This window comes from Gymnogyps californianus, chromosome 3, assembly GCF_018139145.2.
Source record: "Gymnogyps californianus isolate 813 chromosome 3, ASM1813914v2, whole genome shotgun sequence".
Taxonomy (NCBI): Eukaryota; Metazoa; Chordata; class Aves; order Accipitriformes; family Cathartidae; genus Gymnogyps; species Gymnogyps californianus.
Window position 1 is genome coordinate 49,551,340 of NC_059473.1, and position 16,652 is coordinate 49,567,991.

The 16,652-nt window shown below is 41.3% G+C and overlaps 1 protein-coding gene across 1 annotated transcript in view; it reads left to right on the forward strand.

The window, feature by feature from the left end:
- The window catches only part of RPS6KA2 (ribosomal protein S6 kinase A2), a 312,842-nt gene that overhangs the window by 258,637 nt on the left and 37,553 nt on the right, over window positions 1–16,652 (forward strand). Inside the window, exons 11-12 of the mRNA XM_050893272.1 lie at window positions 481–569; window positions 8,835–8,899. Coding sequence (XP_050749229.1) covers window positions 481–569; window positions 8,835–8,899 — 154 coding nt within the window. The remainder of the gene's footprint in view (window positions 1–480; window positions 570–8,834; window positions 8,900–16,652) is intronic.

A 16,652-nucleotide genomic window follows, 5' to 3' on the forward strand; every position in this document is an offset into this window, starting at 1 on the left:
GTGCAGACATAAGTATTTGAAGCTTATCTTTGCTCAATATTACATTTTTTTCTCTGTACCAGTGAATTGCCAAGGGAAAAGTTTTATGCTCTTTAATCAATATGTGGTTTAGTATAATTATTTTAATGAAGTTTTGTTTGTTTGTTTGTTTAAATTCCTCGATTCCCAAATTTATTCCAGCAAGCTAAGAAAGTGAAAAAAAAAAAATTGTAGGAAAATGACCTATTTAGCTTGCAAAAGGTGTTATGAGATGCATTAGATCTCCTCTACCTCTAGTGAAGTCAGTGGTAATACCTTCTTTAACTTCAACAAAACAAGATCAGGTGCTCACGCTGTACTGCATTATGCTTAGGTAGCCTTTGGTCACCAAATTCATGTGTCTGCCCGTCCTGACTACTACAATGCCACTTTTTAAACGACAGTGGGATGGAGAAAATTTTTGAAAAATCTATTTTCTCTTCAAGTGTTGTGTTCTTTCAGAGCCAAGCTGGGAATGCCGCAGTTCTTGAGCATAGAAGCCCAGAGCCTGCTGCGAGCCCTCTTCAAAAGGAACCCCTCCAACAGATTAGGTACGTGCATGCATTTGATCGGGGCATTTGTTACGTGCGCTCTGCCTTGTCAGGTGGTGATCGTTTCTCTCGGTGCATATTCCCTGATAGTTACCCTCTTCATTATGCGGCATTTTGCATTCCTTCCCAGAGCACAGTGAACCTTGAGCATTACTAGAGAAATTTGGAAAGAGCACAGGCAAACCATTGGAATCTAAAGTATGATATTAGCTTGTATTTTATTTTTTCGTTGAAGAGGGAGAGTAAACCGCCAGCATTTATGAAGGATTTAAGATAACTGCTGCATATGATAATACAGGGAAGTGAGAAAGAGGTATCTTTTTAAATCTGTATAATTTAGCTGCATTCTGAGGTGGGGAGCAAAAGGGAGTACAATTTGTCTCTGCCATTCTCAAATCCATTTCGATGCTCTCTCATTCTGTTTGCTGGGAACATTTTCACAGTAGGCTTTCTTCTTTATTACCCTAAATGTATTAGCTCCTTTTTTACTAATGTGTTTTCACCCTTTGTTAATAATCCTATTTAAATTGTGATAAACTGGAAGTATGTATTGGATCATGTATCTTGTGCCATCCACCAGGATGATGCCTGGTGCATGATTTTCATTGCAATTTTGGTCTTCGGTATTTACGTGGAAAAATAAGAACAGTCATATCAAATGAATGATATGAAGATAATAGCACTGTATTGTTTTTCATTTAAAAATCATATCTAGGTCTGTGAAAAATTTTGGAGGTTTCTTTTTTCCCCACAGGTCTCTCATTCTGCATTTTCGGTAAACAAGGGAAGAATTTGCTTCTAAAGGAAAGGGACAAACCTTTCCTTTGTACCTCTGTCGGGTTTTTTGTGACCTTAGGAGCAGGAATTGACCTTCGGAGCGGGAATTTAATACTTCAATTCTGTAAACTGTGTTCCGAGAAGGGAGCTGATGGGTCATATTTAAATATGTGGCTGACTGTCATTGCCATCCATGGGAGTTTTGACAGCTAATAAACAACTTGTCTTTTAGAGAACGGCATAGACTGGTTAGACACTGAGACTTCTGAAAAGCAATTTGCTGTTCTCTCTTGCAACTGTTTACGCTTGTAAGATTATTTCAGATTGGAGACGTAAAGTTAGAAGCAAAGAGCTAGATTAGGAAATGGCTTGTTCTGAGATGTGGAAAGAGCAAGAGGTGCAAGAGAGGTTTCTCTCTTTCCTTCTTACAGTACCCACACTCGCTTCTCAAACGCTGGAGGTGGTGCTGCTGAAGGTCTGCTGCACAGTGCTTTTGGTCCTCTGCGTAGCACTCACAGCATTAGTGGCCAGACAGGCAGCAGAGCACGAAACGCTTGACAGCCCACTTCCATCACCATCTGCCTGAGCGATGGGTCCTGCCGTTTCTAATAGGCACATGTGGGTGTGTACGCACACACGTGGAAGATGGACACTGCTCTGTGCCCTTGAGCTTCTGCTTGACCTTTTCATGCTCTGGTAGCTCTGTCCCTTGCTTTAGGTGGGGCAGCATGTGGGCTACTCCAGCCCTCTGCTTTATACTGAGCACCATCAGACTGTCCCATTTTAGGTGAATGGGTGTTTTCTGCCTGGCTGCAACAACTCAGCCGGAGCCCCCACCTCACGCAGAGGTCAGACACGGTGGCTCAGCTGTTTTCCGAGAGCGCCTGGCTCCTGCGGACAAGGACAGTATGGAGCAGGCTACCTCTTGCTGCCACCGCTGGGGAGAGCAGGAGCAAAGAGCCCTTGCTCCATACAGGGACCAGGGGACAACCCGACCTCCCGCAGGGCTGGGCAAGGATGGGGAGCCAGTCCCTCAGCACACTGCTGTGGTCCCTCTCCTCCCGGGAGGATGCCCACAGGGCCCGCAGAGGGAATACCCTCCCATAGGTTTTACCTCTTGACCTAGATGGTAGCTCTTGTAGTCTGATACACTGTAGAGATGAGTGGAGAACCACATTTTCTCAGCAGGTTTCAATTGCTCTCAAGCAATTTGCTTGACATTAGAGAAAATTAGAGTCTTGGGATTTCTACGTTTAATCTATGTTCAGAAAAATAAGATGCTGCAGCAAATACAAACTTTTTCCCACTCCCTCCCTCTGTTCCTTTCTGCTGTTTCCTCCCTGTCTCCATGTCTTGGTTTTGTTCTGCTCTGCTCATTTTGTGGCTTCCCACAAGTTGCTATCCATCCAAAATGAGGCTCCAGTGAAGTCAGCGGGAGTTTCTGGATACCAGTCCTTAAATAAAAAGCTGCTCACTAAAATAAGCAAAGTTGCTTAGTTTTAGCCATGACAATTCTAGCCCCCATATCGTCTCCCTTTTCATAATGGAGAATTGCTAAGGGTCAAGGTTTTAAACCTGAGGTTTATTGAAATACTGGGAAGGCTGGGAGAAAGGAAGAGATTATTTATAACACAAACATCCAAGGAAATAAAATCTAAAAGAGTAACAGAAAAATACATCTTAACGCTTCAGAGATAGCGGTGGAAAGCTTCTGAAGCCTCTCTCTGTTTTAACTGATTGAGAATCAGCACGAAGGACGATGAACACAGACTTGTTGGTAATGAAAGAAGGAATACTTAAATGGTTGGCCTAAATACTGAACAGAAGCCAGTAGATAAAAGGACTGCTTCAACTTTGTGGACTTTAGCTTTTTCTGGGAAAGGAATAATAGTCTGAAGTTAAAAGAAAAGTAGGCTTAGACATCCTGTTTTGAAAAATCTTTGGAAAATTAATGAAGCATGCTAAAATAAATGAACCATATTATGGATCAAACACTTGTTTTCAGCCATTGTTTCAGAAGTTTGCAAATCTGGAAAGTGTATTTAGTTCCAAAGTGTTTTTAACATTGGCAAGATGAAAGATGCTGAGCTTCGAAAATCATTTTCTTCTGACTGCCATCTTGCTTTTTGCCATTTCATTTTGATAGTTTAACAAATAGAAGTAAAGATTGACGATGTATTCTAAAATTTTGCTTTGAAACTTTATTTTGAAGCTTTGGATTATTAATGGAAAAAAATACTAGAGTTGAAGGCAGATACTCAGACAAGGCAGAAAGGAATTTAGTAATCCAGTTTACCCGATTCTATTTTTAAGTCTGGTGCCCGTATTAATGCTTTAGAACAAATTTTTAAGGAATGGAAAGTCTTCCTTCCTTTGGCATCCCTTGTTATGAGTGCTGTCTGTTCTTTTCTGAGGCTACACACTCTGCTGTACAAATAGTCTGCGTAGCACTGCTTGGGTAGTATTGCTCTGATGAAGTACAACAAATTTCAGCCAATTTCATTATGGACAAGCATAATTTTAAATTCTGAAAAGAAACTAACTGGAATATCCAGGCAAACAAGGAGTAAGCATCTCAGAAAGGAAATTGTACGATCAAGGTGTTAGTTCATCACATTGCCAGGAACTTAGGCAAGGGACTAATTCTTACTTGCCCTAAGGCCTGGATCTGCTCAGGTAGGTAAATGAATGTAAAGAGCATTTCAGGAACTCCCTACACTGCTGAGCAGTATAAAGGTTCCAGAGTCCTTATAATTGAAGAAGCTTGTCCAAGAAAGTATAGAGAAAAAGCATGCACCAGTAGATTCAGAGTAAAAGCCAAAGAAATAGTTATTATTTCCTTAATCCCATGTTCTCAGAGAAAATACGTTCTGCTTTGGCACATAGAAAACTTTGTTTTTCAATTTTGTAAGATGATGAGTTTTAAAAAACAAGTTTCACCTCTGTCAGAGTGACTATAAATCTTTCTTGTAAACCTTAGGAACGCATTCAAAAAATACAGCCTGCTAAAAAGATTCTGAAGCTGTGGAGACACTAAAATTTTATTATCTGAAACTAAAAATCTGGAAACTCTTTCTGCTCATTTTGAGTATCCAAATAATCAACTTTCAAATTTCATAGGTCTCCCTTTTTCCCCTTAATATATTTCAAGGCTCACATTGTCCATAATGATTCAACAATCAAAACCAATTACAAATAAAACATTCTACTGTTACTGCTCGCAGACACTTTTATTACAGGCATAAAACAATCTTAGATAATCAAGTTCTCGCTTATTAACATGAGGCTGCTTTTATATAAATCCTTGCACTCTATAATATGTTTAAACTGGCAATTTGATCTGAAAGCATTATTTATCTTCTCGGATCCTTGTGGGACTGGATGGCACATAGGAATATTTGCAGACAGTAGGTTTGATTGTGCTGATTATTCTTTACAGATAGGTTTGATTACTAAATTGAAGTTAAAGTGAAGTTAAAAAAAACCCTAGAAACCTAGAGGAAGGTGAAAGGTTTGGGGTCATGTGGTGTGCCATCGTGTGCTGCACTTCAGCAGTTTGCTAAATACGCACCTCTATGCCAAGAAATGTCCATCCCCATGAAACAGGACTTTCCAGTTACGACCTCTCCAGTGCTTCTCTTTTCTCCGTGAAAGCACATCTCTTTCCAGTACCACTTTAGGTTTGCAGATGGTAGATGAATGGCTGAAACATGCTGAGCAAATCCAGAGAGACTCCACCATAAGCACCGGTGCCTAACCTCTCCCATGGACTTCTGCAGCAGGGTCAGGGTTGCCCCTCGTGTTCCCACAGCTGTCCCTGAACACGCCCTTGGGCCACCTCCCTCCTCCAGTTGAGGAGAGGACCAGGCCACACGCCGCTGCCTCCCGCCACGGCACACAGCCCGAGAGGGAGCTGTGGGCTGTGCCAGCAGGTCTCATGGCGGGGAAGATCAGGGAATAAAAACTGCAGGAAGCGCTGAACCTTCTCCATGGTGTAAAATCGGTTGCTGGGAATTGCAAGTCCTGCACTCTTTGCAAAATTAGGCTATTACCATCCTAAATCTCTTTAATATATTAAGCTAACCAGAGATGGAGTCAAGCCCTGGCACTCCTAATAACATATTCCTTCTGTGCCAGAGCTCTGAGGTGGCCCCAAGCGCGAAATGCCAATTTTTCAAACAAATGCCTGCATCAACTGCATGCTGCATTCCTTACTGCACACTGCAGTCCCTCACTAAAAGAAGTAGCTATAGGTGGGCTTTTTCCTTGGTCCTGATTTTTGTGGTTTTGTGGAAAAAAGAAAAACAACGGTAGCAAAAAGTGTGACTTTCAAACAGATCATCTGAAAAAGGTGGGTCATTCCCATCACACAATGAGGTATCCATAAGCCTACAAAAGAGGGAAAAGGGAAACAGTGGGGAAGGGACAGAACAGAGAAGACTGAATGCATTACCACTTATCCTCAGTCTAGGGAATGCTACCAGTAGCTTACAGTGTCTGTAGCATTTATCCCAGTCCTTCGAAATCAGTGTGGCACTTGGGTGTCATCCGTATGTAGCAAAGAACATCTACTGCACATTACAAAGGTTCCAGTCACCACCACTGAACACAAAATATTTTTCACAGATATTTCTTCTCTGAAGAGTTGCTTGATGTAATTCTCTTGAGAGTAACTGTGTTGGTTTCATGTTTCTGTTGGCTTTGCTAAAATCAGAATGAATCTACCAAGGGAATCTAATGCTAACTTTAGACTGTGCATTGAAAAAACATGCTAGGGAAGACATAGAACAAGTCTTATTACTATCTAAGTCTTCATATTTTTTTGTTCAGTACCCATGGGCCATAAACAACTGCCCAGGGAATAGTAAGAATAGGGTAACCATATGCGATATTTCACCCAAATTCTCTCGCAGTCTACACCTGCTTTAAGGTCAAGCAAGGAGTTTCCTGAACCTCTTGTGGTTTATCGATGAAGTAATCTTCAACAGATTTCTTTTCAACATATTTTTCTGGCCTGCCCCTGAACCCATGGAAATATTTTGCATCCACATCATCTTTTCCAAGGAATTCCACCTCCCACAACTACCTGTTGCCTGAGGAAACATCTCCAGGTTGTTCTGAACCTGATTCCTGCTAGCATCATTTAATGACCTATTGTAAACCTCCTCAGTTATCTGTTTCCAGGTTGAAAAGTCCTGGCCTACTCACTGTCATGGTTTAACCGCAGCCGGCAACTAAGCACCATGCGGCCGCTCACTCACTCCCGGTGAGCGCGCTCTCATGCACCCAGTGGGATGGGGAGAGAATTGGAAAAAAAAAACTCGTGGGTTGAGATAAAGACAGTTTAATAGGACAGGAAGGAATGAAAAACAATGATAATGATAATAATAATACGACAATAGTAATACTAAAAGAATTAGACTATACAGAGCGAGTGGGGCACAATGCAATTGCTCACCACTCGTTGACCGATGCCCAGTTAGTTCCCGAGCCGTGATCCGCCCCTCCCAGCCAACTCCCCCAGTTTATATACTGGGCATAATGTCATATGGTATGGAATATCCCTTTGGCCAGTTTGGGTCAGCTGCCCTGGCTGTGTCCCCTCGCAGCTTCTTGTGCCCCTCCAGCCTTCTTGCTGGCTGGGCACGAGAAGCTGAAAAATCCTTGACTTTGTATAAACTCTACTTCGCAACAACTAAAACCATCAGTGTGTTAACATTCTTTTCCTACTAAATCCAAAACACAGCACTATACCAGCTACTAGGAAGAAAATTAACTCTGTCCTAGCCGAAACCAGGACACTCACTCATTCCATACCATTCCTTGCTGCCATTCTTTGATTTTTCCTGCCTTTAATAAGTATATCCTTTTATAGGTGAGGGTGTCAACTACATTCCGTACTCAAGTTGTAAATGTACAGCAGACTTATACAGTGACACTTATGATGTTTTCCCTTTTGTCCTCTTTTCTCTTTCTAAGATTTGATTTCATGTTGTGTTTGCCTAGAACTGTCTGTCCATCATAACCCAAAGACCTCACTGCTCAGTGGAGCTGATCACCTCTGAGCACATAATTTTGTATGGCGGGCTAGGATTGTTTATCCTCATGTGCGTCACTTACATTTGTCTATACTGTAAGATTACCAGGATGGGGAAGTAATGAGAAGAACATTCCTCTTGCGTTATTATCCAGCAGGCCTGACAGACAATCCTGCATGTTATGTTCACAAAGTGTTTGCTTTTTGTATCCATTCATCAGTGAATGTTAAGCAGGCTGTAGGAAGCCATTCCTGATCAGTGGATTTTGGCAAACATCAGTAATGTCTTGTACACAAGGAGAGCAGATGTCACATTTTACAAAAGCTTGAGTTGACAAGACCTTTCTAAAGCTGCTTGTAATGTTGATCTTCAGAAAGTGCAAATACTGCATATAAAAAGCTGAGTCCTCTGAGGTGCTGAGTGCCTTTTGCAAGTTGCTTATGAATCCCAGGTCCTTTTGGGAATCAAGGATGCTCAGCATCTTTGTGAAGAAGTGCTGGGTACCTTTCAGGAACTGATTCCAAAATTGCAATGCAAAGCTTTTGCTTCCAGATGTTATTTCTCCTACTTGGAAAATGAAAGGTACTATTAATAAAGTCAAATCAAAGCCAAAAATGGCATGCTAAATCATCTCTGATAGTTGTTTAATTATTACTGAGCACCTGTTGGTTTTTGCAATGGCACTGAAGCAAATAAATTGAGCTAAAGGAATAGAAAAGGCAATCTTCAGTGAAGACATAAGGCAAAAGTAATGAAGGAATTAGATTCATTACCAGATCTCAGAAGAGTTTCCCTAAATTTCCTACAGTAATATAACAGAAATTTAACAGTGAAGGAAACATACCACTGAAATTGTTGATTTTGGTACTCACGCAAATTTGAAGACAGTATTTGAAAAGGGGGAACCTAAAACCCTGGCTTACCTCAAATCATTTGGAGCCTTTTGGTATTTTGAGTCTGAACTTATTTGTAGTGCAGCTTTCCCTGCCTGTGGAGAATGGGTAATTAGACAAGATTCAAAAGTCGGTGCGGATAGAAGATCTGCTGCTGGTGGCAGGGAGCAGCAGTAGCCTTGCCGTAGTATCAGGACATCTTGGGGCCTCTCCTGGCCTCACTGGTGCATGCACTCTGCTGCGGCTGAAATCCCGCATCTCGTCTGAAGCCTGAAGAGAGCAGCTATTCAGCCTTGGCACTGGCCTCAATCAGAGAAAAGTAAAAAACCCTCAGCCATCAGATTTTCATTAATGAAGTGCCCTTGTCTGTATTTATAGTAGTTTACACTGTTATGATAGTTGCACTGTTCAGGGTTTCTTGACTAGAAGAAATGTTTAGATGGTGACTCCGACTTTGTCAGAAGAAACGAGGGGACGGGGAGGAAGGCTGGAGAAGAGATGTCATGCAGCACTCTTCTAAGCATAACCTCATTTTGATTCTTTCATTCTCTTGTCAGGTGCTGGATTTGATGGAGTGGAAGAAATTAAACGTCACCCTTTCTTTGTTACTATAGACTGGAATGTAAGTGGAGCAGCATTTTATTTATTGTTTTTTATTATTTTTCCTAGCTAAATTTTTGAAGACAAACTGCCATGCTTAGAAAAAAGATGAAGTGAACTCTAACATAGAGAACCCAGGAGCTAGAGCCTTTTAAGTGGGTGCCTATGTCTCTTGCATACATATTTGGTAGCGTTAGGTTTACAGTTGGACTCGATGATCTTAAAGGTCTTTTCCAACCTAAATGATTCTATGATTCTATATATACATTTGTTCACATACCCACAAATGAAAGAAATAGAAAGCTGCTTTCAGCATCGCTAGTTTTTTCTAACTGCTCGTCTCTGTTTTGTCTGATGGTCTGGCTTATTCACGGTACTACCTGAGGCTATTTGCAGTGTTCTGCAGAATAATTTCCACATTCAGCTCTAATAAACATGATGCATTGATTGTGGGAGCTGGACCGGAGTGAAAATGAGCAGCTTTAAGTGAAAGAATTCCTGTAATATTTGAATTGCAAAAGAAAACAGAGCCGAAGGACTGGGCTTGAAAGAGATACTCCAGAGGGAAGCAGTCTGATGCTCTAGGTCCCTCCATCTTTCTGCTGTTATGTTCCATATTGAAACACTTGTCCCTTCTCACTCGGTTGGACAAGCTGGACTAAATGCTAGTTTTATTCTTTCCGATATCAGGGACCTCCAGGAATCTTTTTCTCTCTTGGAATTATTCAGATTAGCCCCAGGTCTGCTCTTACACATCTGATGACAGGAGCTCCAAGACCTCCAGGCATACCCTTTTCCCAAACACAGCATGGTGCTACTGGGACTGTCTGGGTATCTGTAAAGCTGGTACAGCAGGCTGTACAGCAGGTTGTGCTACTTTATGCTGGGGGAAGCATAAATCTTCCAAGAGGATAGCTTTGTTAACCCCTTCTTATCACTTTTGGCCTAAGTGACCATAGGACAGGATCTGGCCCTTCCACTATATTGCGATGGGGGCTACAGAAAAGCACAACGTAGGTGGATTTTCAGAATAGTGATGTTACATCACTGAGTATACAAGTCAACCAGCCAGAACAGGAAACAGCAACTCCTCTTACAAGTGGTTGATGTTTTATTGAGGTGAGTCATTAATTAAACATCAGCACTCAAAATTGGAACAGCAAACATTTCATCAAATGTAACGTGGTTCAAATAAGACATGTCGGACATGATTAACAGAATGGTAAACAAGGATTTATTTTATTGCTATCAGCTACAGCTCATAACGCTGGCAGTAGAGATTAGCTAGGTATTCGATTTAGACTTGCAACAGGTTAAACTTTCTCAGATTTTCAGCATCATATTTGTTCAAATTGACTTTTATTTTTAGACAAACCTGGAGGCAAACACTTTCTGATCTTGATCTGGACATCTGCCAGTGCATCAGAGCTCCTGTTTGTCACATCCTCTAGAATTTTGTAGTTTAATTTTATCTGACCTGTGTTATGGTATTGTTATGTCTCTTTAATATTTGATCTGAATTCACTGATGAATGCTAGTGTAACAGGTCACATTGATGCAGTTCTCACTATAAATTCTGGTAAAACAGCATGAACGTATGTGACAGAGCCATTCTCAAACCACTGCCCAGGGCTTTACTGTAAAGATAATTCCTCTGCGAAAGCACATTTTGTGGTGCCTAGGTGGCCTTTGGAAGGCCCCCAGTATCATTTATTTTGGAAAAACTCATGAATCTAATTTGAATTGCACGTTGAAGAGTTGGCATGAGTCATAAGCATGTTAAGAGATGATCAATGAAAGTGGACTTTGAGATTTTCCTTTACGGTCTAGCTGACTTTTAGTCCCATTGCATATGTTCTGGAGTCTAGAGTCTCTTTCCTCTTCTGCTTCTTACTAATCATGAGATTCTGTATAAAGATTTTACATTTACGAAAACATTAAGTTAAAAGAAAAAATAGAGAATCTTGAAGAGTTGGATTTTTTATCATTTTCTGTATTCCTCTGATATCTCCATGGTCCTCAGCTTTGCAATCAAAATACAGGTCGGGTGTATACATCTTAACGTAGTAAGGAGCACTGGAGCCGTGAGAGGGTTTCTCCTTCTTCTGTGTTTGCTAATGGAGCAGCCTAGTAACTCATCACAGAGAAATGAAGCTCTGCATCTTGGAAAGGTTTGCAGCAAAGTCAGTTCTGGACTGTGAGACTCCTCAAGACCACCTTCTCTCATGACGATTGGTGATTGTTTCAAGCTCAGTTCTTTAGGGAACAATTTCATGCCTGTCCTAAGGAAATTGTACAATCCTCCATCATTTGCAAAAGTTCTTATGGACGACTTAAGGGAAATATGTACCATGAAGAGGCTAGGTATGCTTGAGCATGACTTGGAGCTAGAGAGGAAGGTGGATTTAATTGCCCTTTGATGTCTCATCTAGCCTTCTAACTTTGCTGTAAAACGTAGCTGTAAAGATCCATTTTAATCCAACATAATTAGTGCTTATTGCACTCTCTTGGAGACAGACGTATGATTATTACACAGATCAGCTATCACCTTTGTAATATATTTGCTCATTTAATCCTGATTTTACTATCACTCATGGAGATCTTGGGAGGCTTCTCTAGCTACAGCAGCAGTATTGTATGCATTTCAGAGCGGTGTGAGCCAGCCTGGCCCTGAGCTGAAGCCAGGACTTTGACTTACAATGATCATCCAACCAACTATTAACGTGTTCTCCATGGACAGAAACAGAGCAGAGTCAGAGAACAGAACTGGATCAGGCACAGATGTTTAGTGCTGGTCTCTGTACAGTTGCAGAAGAAGAGTCCTTGATGTCCTCATTTTGTTCTCCCATCACGTATACAGAATCTCTCACATCAATTTGCAGGCAGTCAGCAAACAACATTGTTGAGGCAGGACGTGAATGTTGATTTATTTTATACCTTGGTAATATAAAGACCTCAGAGAGCAAGAGGCAAGCTCTTTTGGAGAGCTTCTGTACTACTTTGGCAGCTATGATAGACAGGACTGCTGCGACTGACAGCATAGAAACTTTCAGCAACTGTAGTAAAATGATCCTCCATCAAGAGCCCCCTTATCACGAAGGGTCAGAATGAGTTAGTGTCTCTAGAAACCCAGTGTGAAACAGGTCTTTTTTTAAGCAAGATTTTTCCTACAAGAGTGACATGATAACCAGGAACAAACCACCAAGTTGCTTCATCTAATTTTAAAAAGATATTCAAAGCAGAAATGAGTTAGCTGCTTCCTTCCAAGTTGCGTGTGAAGTCTAGATATCCCAGTGATGAAGTCATTAGAATCGCAGACAGAAATGTATAAAACGGACCTTCATTTCAGAGTACTGTCAGAGCTGTTCCCTCAGGTTTTGGATTGGGGCTTGGTTATTGTCTCTGTCGCTGAAGTGTTTACCTGTTGGAGCAGTCATTTCCCACTTGTTTCCTATCTTTCACTGTCTTCAAGTAGACGCAACCAGACATAGTGTCTGGTTCGGATGAAGGCAGCAAACACAGTGGAAACAACATACGCAGTGTAAAAAAGCCCGCTGTTATGATGCTGCAGATGCTCCTGCCAAGCACAGCGGTGCTGATAGCGTATGACCACTGCACGCAGAGGCAATAGGTGCAATTCTGGAAAACATGAGTATGGCCAGAGAATGACCGTCCTCCTCCCATCCTTTCCCAGATGCCTTTCCCATGTGCCAGGGTGCCGTTCTTCAGCACAAATCTCCAGCCACCCTAGGTTTAACTTCTGGTGTATAAGTAGCATTAAATGAACCGTGGGCAATCTGACACAGAGTTTTTATGCCCAAACTTAAATTGTGGCATGAGCTAATCTCTGTAAGAATCTCGTTTTTACAGCTGTTGTCACCCAGTAACAAAACCATAAATTCCCACTTCGCAGAGTGAAAACTAGATGAAGGTTTCTGCAAATATCAGTCTTTCTGCTCTAAGGTATTTAGTAGGCATTGTGATGCAAATTCAATAGATCCTTTGTTAAATGAATGGACTCTCTTTCATGATCACAGCTGGGATTCACAAGGAGATTAGATGTCCAGCTCCTTCTGAGTTTTACCTGCTTACTACCCTTGCACCTCCTTTTCTCCCTAGGACAAGCAGACCCAAACGGAGGTGACCTCAGATAATTTCAGTCATTGGCTCTGAGAAAGCACAGTCTGGTTCCTGATGTTTTTATTACTGTTTCTTCTTTCCAGGTCATGCATAAAGAATTTCTGGCTTTTCATTGAAAATGAAAAATGAAATCCCTTTTTGCAGACTGCAGTCGGAGGAGTGGGCTATAAACAGTAGTTTTTGTTTAGATGACAGGCTAAATTGGAACTAGAGCAAATGACATGCTAGAAAATGAACTGTCAAATACAGCTGAGGGAAGGAGTGGGAAGAAAGTGGACTCAAGTTCTATTTCCTTCAATATTAATCAGAGATCAAACTAAACTGAAAATGTGAATTATTTAATTGCAGATTTTACCAACAGCAAAAATTGATCCCAAGGTCTGAATTCTGCTAGCTTTTCTACCATTCACAGGCAATAATATTGATTCATTAATCTAGGAGAGGACAAGCATTTTAGAAAGTAGTTGTCGTGGTTTAACCCCAGCCAGCAACTAAGCACCACACAGCCGCTCACTCACTCCCCGCTGGTGGGATGGGGGAGAGAATCGGAAGAGTAAAAGTGAGAAAACTCATGGGCTGAGATAAAGACAGTTTAATAGGTAAAGCAAAAGCCATGCAGGCAAGCAAAGCAAAAGAAGGGATTCATTCACCACTTCCCATCAGCAGGCAGGTGTTCAGCCATCTCCAGGAAAGCAGGGCTCCATCACGCGTAATGGTTACTTTGGAAGACAAAACGCCGTAACTCTGAACATCCCCCCCTTCCTTCTTCTTCCCCCAGCTTTATATGCTGAGCATGACGTCCTGTGGTATGGAATATCCCTTTGGTCAGCTGGGGTCAGCTGTCCCGGCTGTGTCCCCTCCCAACTTCTTGTGCACCCCCAGCCTCCTCGCTGGTGGGGTGGTGTGAGAAGCAGCAAAGGCCTTGACTCTGTGTAAGCACTGCTCAGCAATAACTAAAACATCCCTGTGTTATCAACACTGTTTTCAGCACAGATCCAAAACATAGCCCCATACCAGATACTGTGAAGAAAATTAGCTCTACCCCAGCAAAAACCAGCACAGTAGTTCATCCTTTTGTCTGCTTATTGGATTTTCCATGACAGGTATATATATAAAGGGAGTTTATTCTCACACTACAAGTGCGTCACTGTGGAGGGTAGCATCTTTCTATTTCTAGAAGGTGTCTAAGGAATAATTCAATTCTTCATCAAAGAAACTCAGTTGAGGAAATGACTAAATAGTTTTTCATTAAATTAAACCATTTTCTTTTTCCTGATATTTGCCAGGCACATGTACAGGGCATTTACATCTCTGGGGTTTTTTAGGAGTGCATTTTTTTGAAGATGATGAAAAATTAACTGCTTATAAATAACAAGAGACAGACGCATGTCACAGTATTTTGTTAGTAGTCTCCCTGGTGTATTACTTGAGTTGCAGCTGAGGAGGTGTTCAGATGAAGCTCATATCAGGGATCTGGCAACATACATTAAGAAGAGGTCATTGGGACCTGGGGAAAAATTAGTTATTTCAAAAAAAAGGTTTTCGTCCCAAATCAGAGAGGAAGTTGATAGAAGCTCATAGTTTCTCAAACTGCTGTAGAACTGTGTTCTAGTTAATTCATAGGTACTTATTAATCTGAAGGTACTGATTATCAAAGTCTCAGAAGGATGTGAGGGGTTGATAAGTAGACAGAAGTATGGATATGTATCCAGGTGTGAATATCTAAATCAGTACTTTCACACCTTGGAGTTCATCCCCCTCATTCTGTGGATTATGCACTCTCTCTGCACAGCCTCTGGGTCTGACAACCGTGGGTGATGCACAGTGATTCCTGATACCCATCAGTCACATTTTTCTGTGATAAGTCAATGCTACGGCCAGTTTAAAAAAATGGGGGTGGGATGCGGGGGGTTATTCTTTACTGGGAAAGAGAAAGGAATTACATTCTCAATAAAATATTAAGGGCTAAGGAATACATTTCACCTTTATGGATGTGGAAGCAATGTGGAAGAAAAAAAAAAATTTCAGCTTCTTATACCTATGCAAAATAACACACATATAATGATCTTAAGCACCCAACCTGAAATTTAAATGCTCCAGTTAGCGCTAACATATCCAAAGTCTCTTTTGAATGCCTAATAAGATGCCCCAAAATAATAATTTGGATATGAAAACTGGGATTTAAACTGGGAGCCTGTTCCCATTAAAATAGGTGGTGGAACTCCCAGTGACTTCTGCATACAGAGCCAGGATTACCATGACTTGGGTTGTAGATAACTATTTAAACTTTACCAGAAGTTATGTGACAGCCTGATAGAAATGGTCAAAGACAAGATTTGAAACTTATCTTGCCATGTCAGTTGCCACTCTGGTTGGTTTCTGTTGGAAGAGATTAAGGTGATCCATCAGCCCCAAATAATTTTGGGGCCACGGTAGGAGATAATAGGTTAATACATTTCACCTAAAATAAGAAATATTCTTGGAAAATCCAGAAGGATCTCAAATCCTCCAAGAGATTTGTTCTCTGTGTGTATAGAAAACAACAGCTGTGATTCTTACTGTTTTCTTAGATCAGCTTGTGTCACATTGCGTTTTGCAGTCTACAGGATGTGGGTTTTTAAAGGAAGAAGTGTTCTACCTGCAGCAAGCCTTCATGTTTAACTGTGTTGGGCTGCCCTGTGGTTTAGTGTGCTTCAGTGAATTGGCTTTGGTTGTAGTGGCTCACTCGGAGAACTGGAGCCAGTGTGGGATGGGAAAGTCCATAGAGGACAATGCTCTGCTTGTTCTTGTTCCTCAAAGATTTCATTTAGTTGCCCGATTCAAAAGCTTGGGAAAAAAAAATGTTTTAGGCAGTTTACCTTTTGCTGTTCCTAGTTGTCTAGTCAGAGACACCAGAAACAATTTTTATGACAAGTGGAAAAGGAAATGGAAAAGGGAGTCATCCGGGTTGCGCTCAGAGGAGGTGCCTTTCACTCGCACAAGCAACTTCTTTGTTTCCATCCCGTTCCAGCAAGCAAATTTGTGATTACACATCTTTAGGTGGCATGTGACTCATGATGAATCTTAAATCCCTCCCTAGTAGTGGAGGATGTGGGTTAGGGATTTAAAATACAAATGTAGCTCCAACAACACTTAAGAAACTACAGATGGGGGGAGGAATTAAGAGTCCAGAGAGAATATGGTTACGATAATCAAAAGAGAGTGCAGTTCCCGAATGATGTACGACTCTAAAGCATTTTCCAATTTTTGGACCTCACAGGATGAGGGGTGCATTTAATTCAAGGAGGAAGCATCTGCATGTGACCATATTGCTTTCTGCAGTAGAAGCACTGCAGTTGTGAATTAAGACAAATAAAGTGAAGCTGGAAGCAAATAGCTTTCTCAAGGTGAAATCCTAGCAACAAAAAAACCTTCAGTAGGTGTTGAGTTCTCTTTTAAAGTTCTGTGCAGACAGAGAAAGATATATGTTAATTACTAGGTTGATGCTTTTCAGTTGATGAGTGACACTTCCTGCTTAAGATTGCGATTGGCTTTTAATTATATGGAAGACTGGCTTTCCATTGTGGCTCACAGCAAATATTCATCTCTTTTTCTCTCAGAAGATATGGAGCAGTTTTATGCAAGCAGGAACTTTT